The 19,246-nt window shown below is 34.2% G+C and overlaps 2 protein-coding genes across 4 annotated transcripts; one reads left to right on the top strand and one right to left on the bottom strand.

The window, feature by feature from the left end:
* Positions 1-310: 310 nt before the first annotated feature.
* Positions 311-1,407, bottom strand: LOC119835068 (RPA-interacting protein-like). The gene is made up of 3 exons (XM_038359683.1): positions 1,062-1,407; positions 773-975; positions 311-696 (listed from the first exon to the last, which is right to left on the bottom strand). The coding sequence occupies exons 1-3, from the start codon at positions 1,155-1,157 to the stop codon at positions 378-380; spliced, it is 618 nt and encodes a 205-aa protein (XP_038215611.1). The 5' UTR covers positions 1,158-1,407; the 3' UTR covers positions 311-377.
* Positions 1,408-2,142: 735 nt separating this feature from the next.
* On the top strand, positions 2,143-19,245 carry LOC119834782 (carbohydrate-responsive element-binding protein). 3 transcript variants are annotated; one of them, XM_038359275.1, is made up of 17 exons: positions 2,143-2,586; positions 5,254-5,360; positions 7,028-7,101; positions 7,186-7,311; positions 7,573-7,723; positions 7,809-7,904; positions 7,984-8,160; positions 8,232-8,525; positions 8,609-8,991; positions 9,098-9,271; positions 10,271-10,469; positions 11,069-11,190; positions 14,091-14,267; positions 14,757-14,884; positions 15,811-15,934; positions 16,445-16,574; positions 17,156-19,245. In XM_038359275.1, the coding sequence occupies exons 1-17, from the start codon at positions 2,294-2,296 to the stop codon at positions 17,269-17,271; spliced, it is 2,871 nt and encodes a 956-aa protein (XP_038215203.1). In that variant the 5' UTR covers positions 2,143-2,293; the 3' UTR covers positions 17,272-19,245. The 3 variants fall into 3 exon arrangements, with proteins under 3 accessions (XP_038215203.1, XP_038215204.1, XP_038215202.1); XM_038359276.1 differs by having other exon boundaries at positions 7,549-7,723; positions 8,328-8,525; XM_038359274.1 differs by having other exon boundaries at positions 7,549-7,723.
* The last annotated feature ends 1 nt before the right edge of the window (position 19,246 follows it).

Raw genomic sequence — 19,246 nt, 5'->3', positions numbered from 1 at the left:
TAGATGTCAGGAAAAAAAACACGAATAAAACACGAATATGACATTTTCTAAAAAAAATTCCTAGCTAGATCGATTTATACCCGCCGAAACCCCCTATATACTAACTTTGTGATAAAAAAAAATATTAAGTTATAGTTTTCTTCTGTTTCTATATTGAAATGAATTGATAATCAATTAATTATAATTAAGAATTCAGTGTAATGCACATGTGAATTAATATGATTTTGTATATTTATATAATGATTATATTTTATATAAATATATTATTATTCAGTAGGTGAGAACAATAGAAAGTTTACAACCTGTGTTATAGCATTTATTTGAAAAAATTGTGAATAAAGTAAATACTTCTAAACAATAACATACAGTAAAAAAATTTACACTATTAACTGCATTTCTAAACAAGCATCACACATAAGATAAATATGGTTTTCATCTAAATCAGGAATCATAGAAAATTGAGTATCAGAATTACATTTTTTGCCATGTCTTTCTATTGATTCATAAATATTATTCTTTATTTCTGATAAAGATAATTGGGTTTTTAATACTATTTTACATTTATCACAAGAAACTACCCCTAAATTAAATTTTAAATCAGTTTTTTGGCACACTGGACAAATAACATGGTCTTCAACTTGATATAAAGACCAATCAATATTATCTGTTTGACATTTTTCATATTCTTGAAGACACCTGAAATTTTAGAGATTTTTCCTATATATTGCATCTGAAATATGCCTTATATTGTATAAAAAAAAAAATAATATACCATTCCAGTTCTTCTTGAATTAGTTCTTTTTTTATTTCTTCAAGGACTTCAATATCTTCTTCATAAACAGAAAAATCTTCAGTAAAATTAAACGTGTCTTTGTATAACTTAGTTAAAGTTTGATGTAGATTGTCACCTGCTAAAGGTCCACGAAATTTGTTCATCAACATGTTTCGACATTTTTGAATCTTATCCTTGTAATCCTAATAAAGTGAATAATATTATTAAATCATTAAAATACATACTTCTAACTAAAGTAAGCACAATAAATTAATGATAATGAAAGTACCTTCCTCATTTTTTCTTTTAATTCAATTGGAGATTGTGAATGCTTGCATTTAAGATTTCTATATGACGGTGAGCTTGACGCTCTTGGAGAATTCATTACGAATTTATACGTTATCTTAAGGTGAAATTTCGAACATAAATTGAATTTGAAATACCCTTTATTTTTACCTACTTTATAATCTGAAATAAATAAATAAGATACGCTTTAAACTAAATTTATAAGAAATACGGGTATTAGTAATTGGACAAAGGTTTAAATAAATAAAAATTATTGGAATTTAACCCATAGAGCTTCAGCCCCTCAAGCCTGTTTATTTTTGAGAGTTGACATTTTATAAATTGACAGCATAATAATATTTGGCAGCATAATATTTGAGCTACGCGGTAACTAATGATATAGACTATTAATAATTACTAGACGTGCACAAAAATAAATATTCTTTTGATAAAATTAGATCTATTCCTATAGACTTAGGGTTGCAATTATCTTATAAGCATAACCTAACCAAAAGCGGTGGCGAGATGTCTCCCCAAAGAGACGAGAGTAATATATGCTTGTCTACGCTTGTCTCCAAACAAAAGTGGTATTGAATTATTTTTTTTAATGTTGTATGGTTGGTTTTATCTTATCTATATATCTTTTTGGGAAGGGATTAAGAAAGGATTGGCGATAGGAATAAAGGAAAGGACTGGGAAGGGTAAGGAAAAGGATATGGGCCTCCGGCTCCCCCACTCACCGAACGAAACACAGCAGAATGCTACTTCACGCCGGTCTTCTGTGGTGGTGTGCCGAAGCGTGCTCGACTACCACATACAAGTTATTTTTGAGATAGAGATCTAAATATATTTAAATATTCACGCGCGAAAAAATACGTCGAAATTGGTTCAATTTTCTGAATTTATTGCATGTTAATTGGGTACTCATAATATCAAAGCAATTTCGTCAATGCCAAATGCCAATATTAAAAGCCTTAGCTAACATTAATTATCGTAATCCGTAGATAAGTCTGTAATGCACAGATATACATTGATGCTGTCAGGAGTAACTTGTACTTAATCTGTGCTACAATATAGCAACTTTCAGAGCAAATGTCAGGCATGTGGAAAAAAACAATGTGAGTGATAAGTGAAAATATGGAAATGGATAAGCCCTTTAGTTGAAGCCTTTAAGAATTACTATTTTATTTAATAATTATTTATATCATAAATCGTGCAAGTGTAAGACTTAATAAAATGACCCACGTCGAGAAACGCCAATCAAGAACCGGAAAAGAGGCAATACACTCTGGACATTTTATGGTGTCGCATTTTGAAGCAGAAGAGCAAGATGATTACGACGACTTAGCTGTACCAGTCCCAGATGAAGAACAAAATGTTCAAAAGGAGACTGTTGTAGCAACGTACACAGTACCTGTTTCTACTGAAACATTTCAACTCTCAGATAAAGACGAAAGTAAACAACATCAACAACTTTCTATTGAAATATCTCTTACAAAATTATTCAAATGTATGACCTTAGCATACAGGTAAATATTATTAATTTCTATAACAGTTACTACTTATACAATAGTTTGGTAATATTTTCTTTGTAAATAATTTCTAAGAGATAGGCATTACAGTGTAAGTTACTCTTGAACAACAAAAGCTTGACCTTTTAATATCAATCTTTAATGTTGTTGCTTCTCTTGGTTATTTTCCACTCTTGTTGAGTAATCTTTGCATAGCTATTTATTAAAGTCTAGGCTAGGTCTATAAAAACAAAGTCATATTATTAATATAAAAATAATAATTCTAATAGTTACCATCTTGTTTTATGAAAACACATATTAATGTTAACATAATTTTCAGTGTCATGACTATTGCGGTGGTTAGTTAAAATTTGTGTAAAAATAAGGAAACACATTTTCTGATTGGTGTAGTGTGCAAAGATAACATAAGGTCATCAAAATCTATGAAAGACAGGTCATTTCTGCAGATAAGTCTGTCTGTTAATAGCTTGCGTATTTATAAATATAACATCAAATATATTACTTTATAATTAATTATACATTGAATTCTAATTGTAGAGTAATAAAGCATTACTTTGTTAGTCCAAAATATACAATATTATATAGGTTTTAAATCCACACAATTTTTACAAATAAGTAATGCATAATTTGCTACTATATACTTATCATGATGATAATATTTAGTGACAAACCATATTTTTAAGGAAAACGCAAAAGAGCACTTTGATTATTTAAGTATTAATTTCTCTGTTAGTTCCTTATCATTGTTTTTGATCTATATAGATATAATAATTAATGGTCCTTAAACTTATTTTGTCTCGTATATTGTCACCATTCATAATCATTATATTTTCACAAAACTGGAAAATATAGAAATTGACATAGAATTAAATAGATAGCCAATGAAATTACTATCAAAACAGAAAAACTAATATAAAAACAGTTGACAGTTTGACATTTAATGGTTTGAGAAAAAAAGAAGCTTTCATGTTGCTTTCATCAATTATCTTAATGCATCCCCCTCCAGGCCCCACAAGGGGACATTATTACCCACTTTGAGAAAGACTAACTATAATAACTAATAGACTGATAATAAAACTTACAATTGTGCCACAATCTTATTCTATACTCGAACTACCTGAACCAGAAAATGCTGTTCTGCCTTACTCTTATCATTTAGGGGTATGAAAAATAGATGTTGACTGACTCTCAGACCTACCCAATATGCACAATAATATAATGAAGATTGGTTCCGCCGTTTCAAAGGAGTATTTTTATTAGACATTGTATTTTTATACTAATAGTAAAAATAGTAATAGTACAAGCTAGAGGAGTATTTTATTATGCATAATAAGAATATTTTTTTAAAGAGATAAATAATTCTATGCATTAATTACATTATTGCCTTAAATGAAAATAAATAAGTGAAAGCACTAGTGGGAGGTGGTAAAAAAAATATGTTTATGGTTTCTTAAATTTTTTAATTTATACACAGTAAGTGTTATATTTTGTTTTTCAAAATTCAATGCAAACTTGTTTAAATTATTAATTAGCAATAAACTTATAAATTACCTTGTTCTCATAACTTGAATATTAATGTAATGTTGCGTTGTAGTCCATCTTTTGTACCTTAACATCTTGTGGTGTATATAACATTTGCCATGTGTGAACTATAGAAATACAGTCAGTCAGTCCCTGGGCAGTCAATGTAAGAGTATTGTATAATATGGAAATTTAATATCTGGGCTATGGGATAGGGGTGCTAGATATATTGACAATGTTAGAGTATTGTTTTCAACTAAGAAAAAATTAAAATATAAGCAAATGGTGTCTTGCCAGTTCTGTACATGATCTCTGAAGGAATGAGTTGTCAGAAGTTGTAACAAGGGCGTAACACCAGCTAAACGGCTAGTGATGAGGATTGGTGTGCCACGGTTATGAATCTTGTGATGCCCATGGAGCCCAGATTGGGCTCTCGTTCTTATCCCTACCTACTTTTACCATATTGCTCTTGCCCCCCCCTTTGGATATCCAACTAACCAGAGGTGGGGAACCCTTAACCTTGTTCACTCAGAATAAGGAGTTTGTAGCGCATAGTTCCATTCCCTAAGAATTTTCGGGACAGAAACTATCCTTTTTCCTTACTTAGGTGTCAAATTGTATCTGTACTAAATGTCATCCAAATTGGTTGTGGTTTAGGCGTGAAGAGGAAACACAAAAAATAAACAAACAGACAGAGTTATTTTTGCATTAATACCCTTATAGTAGAAATTGTATAAAATATGTTTTCTAACTGCATGTTTTACCCATGTATGCTTAGAGTAGAAGAAGTAAAGATAAGATACATTCAGGTTGCTTTCTTATCAAATTGTTATTTAAAATAAGCTTAAGATCCCATATTGATAATGTAAAGATAAGATATTTACCGCCAAGTGTTCATTTCTGTTTTAACAGAACAGTACAGTACAACACTGAGGCTGTACATTTGTCTAGGAAAAAAGTTCTAATTTTCCCTCTCTTGAATATGTTGTCTCATATTTTTTGCAAATTAAAAATGGATTTGTCAAGTTCAAAGACTTTTTTAATTACAAAAACTCTCAATGTTCATCAGTGCTTGTGACCCCAACATTAATATAGGAATGGTGAGTAAGGTAGATATTTATTTTGTTTATTTCATTATTGTAGACAAAAACTAACATCACCAAAATGGAATCGTTTCAAAGGTATCAAACTCCGGTGGAAGGACAAAATCAGATTAAACAATGTTATATGGAGATGTTGGCACATGCAGTGTAAGTTTTATTTACATTTGTATTTGTAAATCTTCGTAGATAATAGTTCTATATACTTAATGGAAAATTAAGTACACACTTTCCGAAAAAGTAGCAAACTTTTTGTTCGTCAGTAGCTTTTTGTTTTGTGAGTGTGGCTTAGTGGGTTAAAAAAAAAAAAACACGTCGAATTAGCTCCGCATCGCAAAGTAAATATGTGAAATAAAAAGGCTACGTTAAGGTTTAAGGGAAAGCAACGACATAATTTTTGAGTCTGTAAATGCAATTACTTTTTTGTATGTTAGTATATTATTACACAGTTTATTCCAAAATACGTGCCATGAAATCATTATATTTCTATGAACCGTACACAAAGAAGATTTAAACACGTGATTTTTAGCGCTCGTAAATACTTCCGTTAATCAAATTTGTGAATAATTCAACAGTAATAGTAGGTAATTAAATAAAATCAGTCATAATTAATAATTAAGTAGAGTTAAAACTTATTCACTTGCGTGAAAATATGACGTACTTATATTTTTATATTTTTATATTAATGTAAATATATTTCATTAATTGAGCGATTTCTTACGTAATTATAAAGATTAAGTCCATATTTTTGATTTTTCTTTACATTAACATTTCTTATAAGATATCGAAAATAATTTTTTTTGTAATATACGTAAAATTTGATAAGAATAGTTATTATAATTTCTTGCATAGTGGAAATAAAAAATAAATCAAAGCTATCTGGTATAATAAAACGAGTTTTGTATCTTTCAAAATCAACGAGTTCTATATCCGGTAGGCTAATTTAACGTCGGAAATTTTACCAATTTTGTTTTTTGCTTACTACTTTTTGAACTTTTCTAGTCATGAAAGATCATTGTTTTTAAGAAAAATGTAGTTAAAAAATTTGTTGTTATTATTAATGTACAAAGGAATAGCATGTATGGGTATACACGCGTACAAACCAGTTAATTACAAATACGAATATTTAGCATAAATATGCCTTATTACGTTGGTAGCTATATATTTACAACATACGTACGATTCTCTGTAAATTTCCTATCACAACCATGCGCTAGGTAGCAATCGATAATGCGTATATGCCCCTTAGGATTCTACTTGAAAGTTCGTTTACCTAATGGTGATAAATTAATCTATAATGGGGCTACATTGCACAAGACGGCTGCCATGTGCCCACGAAGATAACACCATCGACGGTGAAATGTTAACGTTTAATTTAAAGACAAAAAGATCGGGTTTTATATATACTGCAATAGAAATCATGAGAATGTCTTATCAACGGTCGCTTACGTTACAAATCCGTTTCAGAGATAAATTGACCGTGTCTACAGTAAGAACGCGGTATTAGATTGTGGTCTTTTAGATTTTTTATAATTCTCTTATTTGTTTCAAAATGTTTATTTTTAACATAAATTTGCTCACTATGCTACAAATAAGGTTAGCAATTTTAGACTCCTTTATTTGGGTGTTTCAATCTGATCAGAAGTCTTGAAAGGTATGAGCCTGTATCTATTCTGTATCTTAATATATTTTGTTTTAAAAAAATAGTTTATGATACTAAATATATGTTTGAATACGTATAAATATGAACTATTTCTCGTAATTTACGCTAGAGTGTTATGTAACAGTAATGTACCTAACCTACGTATTTATTTTAGTCATAAAGAAACAAAACACTTTGGTGTGCCAGTTCGCTTCCCCTTTGGATGTTGACACACACGTGAAACCAGAAGTAAGTGCATAGAGCTAAAAATTATTTTTTTAAGATTATGTTTAGTTTAGGTATGTGATTAAAAAGAACCTTTCACTTTTCTAGACAACGATTCTAGAAGGAAAATATTGGAAGAGAAGAGCTGAAGCGGTTATAGCAGAATATAAAAAATGGCGCATGTTTCATATTATGCGACTCCTTGGCAAGGGGGACACCTCTGTCCAGGACACTGTAAGTCAATATTATATTATGCAGATATCTTCGTATTAAATATGTATTTAATAGAATTACAATGACGGCGCGGGCTTCTACGTAGATCTTTAAAATAAAGTTAGATAGTATGTTAGGGGTGTGGGCTTTGGAATATTAGGACTAGCCGCCTAAGATAGGCGGCTAGTCCTAATATTATTAATTTGAAATATGACAAGACATTTTCAGTACAGTTAGTAAACATATGCAACTTTTCAGATGTTACAACTGTCCGGTTTTCAGATGTCGGATATGGACACGGTGGAGTCCCAGTGCAGCGACCTTGCAGGCAACATGCTCACAGACGAGGACTATCTTAACTTCATGAGTGACACGCTATTCTCCACAATTACTAATCATCAACCATTTGCTTTCCCCGATTGCAGGGAAATTGGTATTGATAATAGTTTTTGTACCGACAGATATTGTATTTATGATAACGATCCGGTGATCGATACAGATGTTCATTTTAATTTTAGCCAGGGGCGCAAGCTTAGCTGACTTCATTCAACCAAGCTTAGGTCCTTTGCAGCCTAACCTTGATGATTTTATGGACACGTTGGAACCACTTCACGGTAACTTCACGTTATGTCTAATATTTGTTATAAAGTTGTTTTTATATTTTAAACGTGTTAAATATATTAATCTTCTTAGATCTTCTGTCATCAACGCCTCGTTTACCGCCCGTACCCGAAGAAACGACTATTCCTACAGAAGATCCCATGTACAGAAGTGCTATGTCAGTGGATACATATTCTTCACAAGGTTATATCACAGGAAATCACAACGCCACCACTGCCACAATGCCTACAAGTCAAATGACTATTCACGGTATGTAAAGAAAAATTAAAGAAATATAATGGTTATGAAATAATAGTGTTGCTGATCGTTACTTGTTTCAGGCACTAGTAATAATACTCAAATGATGCCTATGTCGGAGCCGCCTAAAAATGAAACACTGCGAATGTACAATAACGATCGGCTTTATTCTGAATCAGGGATGCAGAATAATCTTCTCGGCACCCATCAGATAATGCCTGCTTACCCGCAAAATACGTACGAACAACAAGAAGTCACTCAGTCAGAACAACAAATTCCCAACAATGTCTATAGCACCAAAGCGCCAAGGTTAAGATATGTGAACGCTCCACATAAAGTAATGCCCCAAGCGGAATCGTACCCTAAATATAATGCACGTATGTATCTGCCGTAGTAAAAATAATTATTATTTTCGAAATTTTATGTACTCAGTGTGTATTTTTATGTTTTTTTCATACAGCACTACCTCCTTCCCAGACGGCCCCAGAGACAGTATCGCTGCTTCAAAATCCAGTGCAAAACGTGAAGTACGCGTCAACAGTTGTGATTCAAGGGAGGAGCGGTTATAACAGGGAGAAACCTCGGACTCGTCTCGCAATTTCATTGCCGTATTCAAGTCCTATGTCGAATACTCAGTACCAGAATTATTCACAACCGTTACAGTGCCAGGCTCATGTGCCCCAGAGCTTTGACGCTCGCCAACCGGTTAGGCAGACGTCCCCGCAAATGCAGTACTTGCAGCCAAGTACATCAGAGTTCAAGGCCAAACCTTCGCCAACCGTGGTTAATGCGCGCTCGTTCAAGCTACCCTCACCTCCTTTAGCGCCTGCTCCTTCGCAGCAGGTACAGCCTTGAGTTTTACACTATTTGTGCTACGATTCTTTGAAATTATACTGGTCTAAAATGTCTCGGTACTCCAAAGTGTTACATAGCAAATTTGCTTATTTAGGGTCAAGTGGTGGCGGGTACGAGTTCAGCAGGCACGAATGTCCGGAGTAAGGAGCAATTCCGTTCGCACAGCTTGCCTTTGGGTTCGCAGTTGAGCGCGGACTGGGTCGTCACCGAGCCAGTGGCCAGTGGAAGCCATGATGCGCCCTCAACACACAGCACACACCCTAGTAGGGTAAGACTCATTTTGTTAACGTATGTATGTTCTCTCAGATTGCGATTTCAAGGAAAATTGGCTTGTGATAAAGCCTGAACCGATGTGTTAATCGTCCCTATCTTCCCTTTGCTTTTTTAATTTTTGGGCAATTCTGAAAATGTTAAGAGAAAATTTTGCTATTTTTTTGCTAATTTTGGTTATTACAAATTGTATGTTTCAAAAATAATCAGTCTATAATCATCATACGCTCATATCATTCGACAAGCGAAAACATTAATGCATTGTCAGCTTGACTTTGAAGAACTTAATTATAAAATATGAACATTTTAGGGTATTCCTAATATAAGTGCAACGCGTTCAGACAAATCAAGTTGAGTTATTTCAAAGATCAAAATCTTTAAGATAATGTAAATATATTTTAAAAATTCAGATAATAAACAGTTCAATGATCGATCTCTTTATTTCTGTCGTAAGAATTTATATTGAGATCTATGTAACATAAATATATATATGTATTTTTTTTTTGTCTTAAGAAAAGTTATATTTAATGCATTGTGTCAATAATTTTTTAAATTTACTATTGATTGCTCGTTACTAAAGTTGAGTAACAATTAGGTAATCATAAGATTTAAGCATTTTTACTATTGTATATTGTGTTGGGATTATACATTATCAATCTGATGTAATACTTGGAGTTGGTGTACAATCCTTCAATCTATCAATGATTATTTTGAAATTCAACATTTTTTAACGGTCTTATCAAAACACATATGTAATAAAGGCGTTACATTAAATTATCGAAACTCTTAATTGTTACTTTCAAATACAGTAGGCCTAGGGCCGGCGCCACCGCTAACAGTGACCTTGATTGCAATTTTGTTGTCAATTACCGCCCATGGCCCTCTCCCATCGACGGCGTTCGTTATTAGTCATTGTAACAGACAGATAAGCCAAACGAAAGATGCGACACCGGTCCTTAATGTCGTATAATGTTCAAAATATGGTAACGGTGTTCAGGGACGCGAGCTGAACCCGGCCGCCATGCGCATCAGGTCGCGCTCGACGTCGAGCACGGCGGCGGACGCGGGCGGGGCGGGCGCGGGGCCGGGCGCGGGGCAGGGCGCGCGCCGCCCGCCGCCGCTCACCAGCGTCGCGTCCGAGCCCGCGCTGCCGCAGGCGAGCGTGATGCTCGCGCAACTGCTTTCGGCGCAACATTGTTCGTTATACCTCCTTTTTTTAGCAAAAAATTGCGCTATTTCTTTTCCTATTAGAAAAATTAGATAAGAAGTGGCGTAATACATATACTGCTTTTTTAATAAAGAATACTAGAATAACAAAGTGACGGATGATGAGTTACTCAATTCTGTAAATAGTCTAGAAAGTAATAATCTAATGATTGTTGTATGAAAAATGAATTGTTTTATGATTTTATGTTATAGGTACATATTTTTTCATACTATACTACCCGTACGATACTTATAATCATACGATCTTCTGAAGAGTTAAACACTGAATTTTGAAATTACTCTATATTCGGTATTACTCCAATGAATCTTCATATTAAAGAATGCCTATTGCCTAGTACTATATCGACCATTTGATTGCGAGTCCTTCCCAACGTCTTGTGGTATTTGAGGGCTGGAAATGTAAATGGCAATTAATTTGTTCAGTTTGTTTTAATTGATAATGTTTTTCATGTATCTTCGAATGTTAGCAAGATAATTTTTTTAACATTTTAAGGGTTTTATCTTAATTCAAGATTTTGATGAAGATTACGAAATTATTTTTAACATTGGAAAATCTATTTATTTGCAGCTCAAAGCTTGTACAAGTTAAACAATAGTACGGAAGAAGGTTTAGGGTCGGATCCCCTGAAGTCTCCGATCTTAAGGGCTCAGCCCTCCCCCATTGGCAGTGATGTTATGTCGCCGCATCATGTAAGTTATTTTTATGTATTTTTTACTTCTACCTCCAACATATGAGAAAATCAATGCTGTTATTCAATCACTTAATCATAAACGTAATTTACTTAAAGTATTTGCCAATTCAGAACGCCTTTCTAATCTTTCTAATAATCCAATCATCCATCATCATAAAACCTCATATTGTGATATAATAACTTGTAAAAACAAAGCATTTGCCGTAATAGCGTTGATGCTAAAGTAAATACCAGATATATCATTGATGTGCCTTGATAATGCTTTGATTCATTTAGATAAACACAGACGTGTATAAATTGTGTAGACATGCAGACACAATTCATATATTTAAATATTCATTTTTATATTACTGTCATAGTATGAAATAAATAAACGTACTCTTATCAACCCATTAAGTAAGCAAGTCGATTGAAATATGCGTCGATAGGGAAATATATGAATATTTCTATTAGAATATTTAGGCTATGTAGGTTGTAGTACACACTACAATAACTCAAACTCATACATTTATTTATTCAATTACACTTCTTATAGAAGCATTTTGAATCGTCATAACATAGTTTTAACATTTACCACCGGTATATAGCAGATAACTACAAGATACTAGAATAATTCCTAAAGTCCTCTAGATGTAACTACTACCTTTACTTTATTTTTTTATTTTATATTTATATTTTTTTATTTTATATTACTCTACCATTGAGCACTTACAGCACAGGGCCAGGGCACCTGGGTGCCTAACCACCAAACAATTCCTAATTTTATTAGATAATGACTGCTGAAAAATACCTACTTGCTTATTATCTTACTTATATTAGATCAATGTCGATTAAAGACTGCCCTCTAAAAATTTCTTATCAACCAGCATGTGACGTGTTTTGACGTCTATTTGTCTTTGATTGTACTTCACTTAAACCTTACCAAATAAGATTTAACAATACTTGGTATGATTTAACAATACCTGAAAATATAAAATATTTGATAAAAGCTTTTGCGAATCCCAGTTTTATGTTTTGTTATAAAAATCCGAATTGTGTCAATTTATGAGTTAATTTAATGTGTCTGTTGAGAATGAAAATTAAAAAAAGTCAAAGGGGCTCCGTTCTCCTAATGTGCTAAGGCCACCTTAGGGGTAAAGACGGTCCTGATTCGTAGTGACTAAAAATAATAAAAAATAATTTTAAATGTAATAAAATACCTTTAATATGTATTTCCCCTAAACCTCTTATCTGAATAATTCTATAAAATGCTAAAAAATCGCATAAAAGGCCTATACGTTATCAGTTGTAAAGCCCCTATCGTAATCGGATTGCGATACTGACAATTTGTCAAATTGTTTTTCTCGAGTATCACGCTCTCGGCTTGTGCAAATTTGTCTCCGACTGTAGACTTCGGTCCCAGTTGTTCTTATCTCGACAATAACGTAATCGGCCGTTATAATAGCAGATGATTTATTTGTTGCTAGCACAAAAATCATCTATTTGGTATCATTGCCGACCTACATATTATATTTTTATCGTTTTTGCCAATTCTATACCTACATTCGACCTCGATAATCAAGTGAACATTGTAAAAATTAGACTAGATTTCGTTGAGCTTTAAGATAATAGAAATGTACTGATTTAATAACTGTTGTTTTTAACAAGATGGCTAAATTGTTTTGCACACCGTTGTATCTTTGACCGCAATCGTCTGGAAATTTCCTAAAATAAGAAAGTATATATGGCCTGATATTTTTTATTGATGTTTTATCAATTATCTCTCAGTTCATTAGTCGTTTTTAAATTAATCAGGCAATAAATATGATACGAATATTTTCTCACCCATTAAAAATGCCATTTACTGTCATTAATGACTGAAGTACAATCTTACAAATTATCTTATAGGTAATCAATAAATTACGTCATGAAATCTGTCTGTAGGAAATACGAATTAAAATGTAAATGGCCATATCATGAACTTTGTACATTTAATTGCTTCTGAAAGAAATGCATGTTTTGCCGCGATGTAATTTATGTTCGCTTCGCTAATAATAAAAAAAAAATAGTTTACTAACTTCAATATAATAACGTTTTAACAATTTAAAATATGTGTTAACACATATTAACTGAAGATGGTCGAAAAGCAATTACAAAAACCAATGAACTTCTAGTAATTGCACACAAACCATACGTTTGTGTAACAATTAATGAATGAAAGTACAAGAGGGAAATTTAATTAAGCTTTACTTCTTTTAAATAGTATTTTGAAACAACCATAAATATACGAAAAACAATTTACACACTCAGGTATTGTTATCGTGTATATACGTTTTATAGTCAGTGGAATATTTTTCACAATAAAGTAATATTTATTTTCGAAATATGAATCTTTTTCTCATATAAAGGATACACATATTTTTTTAAATTTCATGAAAACTGGTACTCAGATAAAAAGTTGCCCATATACTTATATACGCTCTTATTCTATTCGTTGGTAATGTCAGAAAGAGTAACAAAAATCTATCCTCATAAACTTTCACGTATAAAATATTATACTTTATATAATTCTTTATAAAGGGAAGAGTGTAACCGACCTCAAAAGTCCCTTTTAAATTTGATCTAATACTGACCATGATAAGGCGGTTATTTTTAGGTAAAAAAACTATTTTATATTCTCCTCAAAACAATGTACAATAAAAAAATACTATAATGTTCACCGTACATTTTTAAATAACATTTTAAGAACAAATTAACGAAAATTGGTTTGACAACCTCTGGATATGTTCAATTTACGTCTTCATAGCTAGTTGCTTATTTTGCGATATCTTGCTTTTTCTTTCCAATTTCTCAATTTTTAAAGTACCTACAAGTTGTGATAAATAATAAATGTGAGTACAACAAAATGCGCGCGAACAGTCGCGGGCGCAGTCGCTGTCGCCGGGCGGGTCGCCGGGGTCGCCGCGCGCGGGCTCGCCGCGGGAGCCGCGCCGCACGCACCTGCACGCGGAGCAGAAGCGCCGGTACAATATCAAGAACGGCTTCGACACGCTGCAGGCGCTCATACCCCACCTCAATGCTAACCCCGCCGCTAAGGTAAGCGAATCCAACATCCAATTTTCTTAACGTACTTCATTTCTTTTCAATGTCAACTTTTATACATGTCTAGGACTTATACAATTGCAACTTATTTGCGATGCCGTATTACCGTGAAGAATTGCATAATGTATGTGATTTCCGAAGTAAATATAGAAAGAGAAAGAAAGATAGCGAAAGTCTACAAAGAATCGCACGTCTGGCGTGTATGTTGATTGTTATTTGTTGTCATGAATCGTTATGTAATGAAATAAAACCAACCCGATCTATTTAATCAAACCCACGTCGCGTCTCATTTAATCAATCGGAACCAATTAAAGCAATGCGAGATGCAATGGCGCTATGTTTATAATATGTCTCTCACATTTGATGCACTATAAATGCTGTATCATGCTTAGATTTCCGCCTTGCAGAACACCTTTTATCAAATAATGAATAATAAAGAGATAAGTGGTACGATAGTAGAGTTTTATTGCCTCTTATTTTCAGATAAGTAAAGCTGCAATGTTACAAAAGGGTGCAGAGTACATAAAGCAATTGAAGGCAGAAAGGAATCAGATAAAGGAGGAGATGGAGAGTTTGCGGCAGCAAATCGAATGTTTAAATAATTCCATATCGTAAGTATTTCGACGTTTATGCAATAATAATAAATTAAATAAAATAAGGGTTAAACTGACTGTTCCACCATATATGCATCGATCTGCTTCTGAAAATAAAGTGAACTGAGCTTATTAGTTATTTTCCGAGTACTGTAGCTTCTTATTGGAATGTTTTGACAACCTCTCATCTAACGAAGCAATTCAATTTATTTAGGTACCGCACCTGGAATATATCCTTTTAACTTCATGCGGCGGTGTCGGTGGACGCGACACTGTCTCAGAAGTCTCTACAGTTTAGTTTTATTCTATATGCAATGTTCAATTGTTCATTATTTCATTATGCTAAGCTCTTACACGCGGAAAAACCTCTAGGTACATACGCCATGTTGTTAGCAGCTCAGGACACTATATAAGTGAAATATAATTATTTAAAAATGGTGTTGTACTGTGAGAGACTGCGAATCGTCAGCTCGCGTTAACAAGGATCTTCGTTATCATCGTTAAAATATAATTAACTGTTATCGATTTATGACAACTGCGATATTATCTAGACGTTTTTGGCTTTTACAAAAATACCGAAGGCGTTGTGCTACTGTATGCTTCTTTTATTGTGATGATGGTATAGATAGTGCTAATAACAAAGACAATTGGTAGTGAACCCTTGTGGGGCATGGGGCACTTGATACACATCTATTTCACTGATCTATTTTTTCTATGGACATGTAGGCGAGACATTTTTTTTCTGCGTCCCCACCGGTAATCGAACCCAAAACTCGAATCGAGGTTTCCACGTTATTGTGTTAACCACTATACCAAGGAGGCGATTGACAATGGTCAACGATGATGATGATGAATCATCATCATCATCATCATCGTTAACCAGATCATCAGATGATGATAATGATATTGGTGGTGAGGATAATGGCAATGACGTGCCCCCGCAGCAACTGCCACTCGCTGCTGCCGGCGACGGGCGCGCCCGTGTCGCGCGGCCGCTCGGGGCGCCTGCGCGAGATGTTCGCGGCGCACGTGGCCGCGCGCACTATGCACAATTGGAAGTATTGGCTCGTATCCTTTTTGATTGATGTTTTCATGTGCACCCAGTGTGTACGAGGTATTGGTGGTGGGTGAATTGTTTGACGTAATGAAGGTCTGTTAGAGAAATATATAATTCTACATTTTAAATGCTATACAACGATGAGCAAGATATATATAAAAATTACTAAATTAAGGCTTATTGTGAGCGTATTTTTCATTTTTCTTGTGACAATTCAATATTATGAGTAAATAAGTAATTGCTATACATTAAGAACTTGAAAGTATCAGACATTTTTAGTCATTCAGCTTGAATTCTTAAATCTTCAATACAATCTACTTTTAGCATTTTTGCTAGTTCATCATTCTCTCGTTTACAAAATGATTTTTCAATGCTGTATTGTTGAAATTTTGCTGTTAGCACTTGCATGCGTCTGTGTGGGTGTGTGTGTGTGTGTGTGTGTGCGTGTGCGTGTGCGTGTGCGTGTGTGTGTGCGTGCGTGGATGTGCCACGTACGAACAATATATTCCTGAGCGGCGCAGTTCAGCGTGGTGAGCGCGGCGCTGGTGGAGTCGTTCAGCGCGTGCGTGTCGTGCAGCAGCGGCGCCGACCTCGTGCGCACCACGCTGCTGTGGGCCGAGCAGCACTGCTCGCTCGTCGAGATGAGACCCGGTTAGATTCGTACTCTCTCTCTTACTCTTTTACACTCTAACTCTTTTACAAGTATATATATACTATAGAAGAGAGTTTGTTTTAAACTGCCACCGATTTGACAGGTCGATTCTGCTGAGAGGAATCGGCAAGAATATCAAAAATTCGAAAATCAGCGTTATGTGAATCAACTGATTCAATAGACTTAGTGGATCTTGCATTCTTTTGAATTCCAATCTTATGGATTTTTTCAAATATACTCAAAACACTGCTGCCGTTTCTTTCCAAGGATAGTAACTAGATTAAATTGTAATATAAACAGTTCTTTTACGTTGTAACTTAACTACAGTATTTTACGGAAATTACATTTTTAAAGATCAAAAAGATATCTTTAACTATATAAATTTCAATAATACTTTTCATATATATAAAATTAGAACGGTAACGGAAACGGGGCTGATAAAATCCCGCTGCTCTCTTTTCCATTGGCTACTTTCCATTGACTACACGAGTGAAGCTGAGGACATATAGCTAGTTACAAATAATTTTGTTTTCAACGCATCCATACGAATCCGCTATATGAACCGATCGATTCTCCACAGCCGTGCTGAACTCCCTGCGCGTGCTGTGCACGACGACGGACATCCTGTCGAGCCCCGAGCGGCTCGCGGAGGAGGCGCGCGCCGCGGCCGCCGCCGTCAAGAGCGAGCCGACCTAACGTGACGTCACCGCGGTCGACACCACGTGACGTCACCGCCGCCGACCACGCCTCCGCCACGCCCCCGCCGCGCCCCCGCCGCGCCCCCGCCGCGCCCCCGCCGCGCCGGTGAGATACCCACATATCTACTTTCACTTTGCCGTTTTATTGCGCCGCCTTATCGTGTATGGATACGATATGTGAGTGAATTTAACTAAAGCGTTTTATCTGGCGCGTTAAAAATAAATGTTGATGCAATTCGAATCGCGTCGGGGGATTTTTGAAAGAAGGTTGCTGTTTTAGATTTAAACTTCACAGTGAAAGGTGGGGAATGTCATTATAATAAATAGGCATTTATTTCTTGCACCAACTGTGTCAGTGGAATCAGCCGAAATGCTGTTTCAGCGACTTAATCATATGTTTTATATTTAATGGCGTTTATTGTATAAACAACTAGACTTACAATCACGTCCAAAATGTGTCCGAAGTCAAACTCGACTGGTGGGTAGAGTTTTCTAATAAACGATACAATAGACTTTGAACATTAGTGCTTCGAAATAAGGTATTAATTTCAATGAATGTTTTTTACAACGTCGCTCGGACATTTTTGACGACCTTTTAATAGCCGATTGTGAGTCTAGTTGTTTATAGCACCAATGACTTTATTGGATATGTCGAATTTGTTAAAACGTATCTTTTTTCAAGAAATCTTGATTCAAAATCCAACATCTGTTGTACTATCGAATCCTTCGATACTGAAACATAGATAAAAAATATGTGTGAACAAGGACCATATTATGGTAAATAATAAATTTTGTTAAAATTGGAGATACTATAATAAAATTGTGACTTTTATACCCAATTGAATTAAACAACAATTAAATTTGTACACCTTATACATAACTAGAAATTATGAAATACTCAAATATAATATACCATTTTGTGAATGAAACTTATATGTAGCTATACATATTTGTAATTTCATCAGTTTCAAGGGACGTGTCGGTGGCTGATTGCGTTCAGGCCCAATATAGTAATCAATACGATTAAGTTAGTTGGGTATTTTTGTGCAATTTTTGGTGTTCACATGTCCTTATTGCTATGAGGATGCGCACAAAATTCTATGAGACGGGTAAAATATTATAAAAGTGCGGGTGGATTGCCACACCGATTGGTGATCCTACAAAATTGTTATTGTTAACACTCGGCTAGCGCTTTGTTTCTGTGATTTTATACTATCATATAATATAAATATTCCTATGAACGGTAAACTTGTTTAATGTTTTCCTGTTTTTATTCCTTATCAGGATTTTTGTAGGAGGGCCAAATTCATACCACCTAATAGCTATAAATTCTCGCACCATAATCGTTTATTGCCGGTGCTTGTGCGTTGTGCCTTATCGAGGTTAAAACACGCTGTTATTTATTAATGGAATTCACATCATTTTATAATAATATAGGATTATCGATTGTAAAAATGTATATAACTACAACTCAGTGCCTTACGTAAGTGCCTTTGGAAACATGATCAGTGGATAATATATAATAGATAAAAAAAATAGTTCGACTCAGACCAAAGATTGTTTTGTCTTAAGATGTGGCAGTGCAAGTATCCACAATGTGTAATGAATAAATGAAACGAAACGTGGTCCGCCCGTCCTGTGTTACACGTGAATACCAATCTAGTGAATAAGTGAAACAGAGAATTTATTAAACATGTCGAGATTTAATGTAGAGTAATAACTTTAAGTATATTTACGGCAGTAAGTTACTTTAAGTGAATATTTTTATATGGTTTGTGTGGTTACACAAATATTTTTATATAATGTAATTATGTGAATCGGTGCCAACGTAAATATTGTTGTAAATTGTTATATAGTGATATAATTTTATGTTGTATCGTTGACTCTGGTAGCACGTCGTGAGACGCTCAATGTCAGCTTTAACTGAGTTTATATGCGATTGTTGTCTAAATACATTGGAATGAAACCTGAAC

This window comes from Zerene cesonia, chromosome 20 (assembly GCF_012273895.1).
Source record: "Zerene cesonia ecotype Mississippi chromosome 20, Zerene_cesonia_1.1, whole genome shotgun sequence".
In the NCBI taxonomy this organism is placed as follows: domain Eukaryota; kingdom Metazoa; phylum Arthropoda; class Insecta; order Lepidoptera; family Pieridae; genus Zerene; species Zerene cesonia.
Note: the sequence above shows the minus strand (reverse complement) of the source record. Positions and strands in the feature narration are given on the sequence as shown.

What these genes read in the sequence shown, in the direction of transcription:
- LOC119834782 (XM_038359274.1), top strand. Translation starts at nt 2,294, where the DNA reads ATGACCCACGTCGAGAAACGCCAATCAAGAACCGGAAAAGAGGCAATA. An exon ending in ACACACACGTGAAACCAGAA is followed by an intron (nt 7,102 to 7,185) that starts GTAAGTGCATAG and finishes TCACTTTTCTAG; the next exon opens with ACAACGATTCTAGAAGGAAA. An exon ending in AAGTCAAATGACTATTCACG is followed by an intron (nt 8,161 to 8,231) that starts GTATGTAAAGAA and finishes TACTTGTTTCAG; the next exon opens with GCACTAGTAATAATACTCAA.
- LOC119835068 (XM_038359683.1), bottom strand. Translation starts at nt 1,157, where the DNA reads ATGAATTCTCCAAGAGCGTCAAGCTCACCGTCATATAGAAATCTTAAA. An exon ending in TAAAAGAAAAAATGAGGAAG is followed by an intron (nt 976 to 1,061) that starts GTACTTTCATTA and finishes TCACTTTATTAG; the next exon opens with GATTACAAGGATAAGATTCA. An exon ending in ATTCAAGAAGAACTGGAATG is followed by an intron (nt 697 to 772) that starts GTATATTATTTT and finishes CTAAAATTTCAG; the next exon opens with GTGTCTTCAAGAATATGAAA.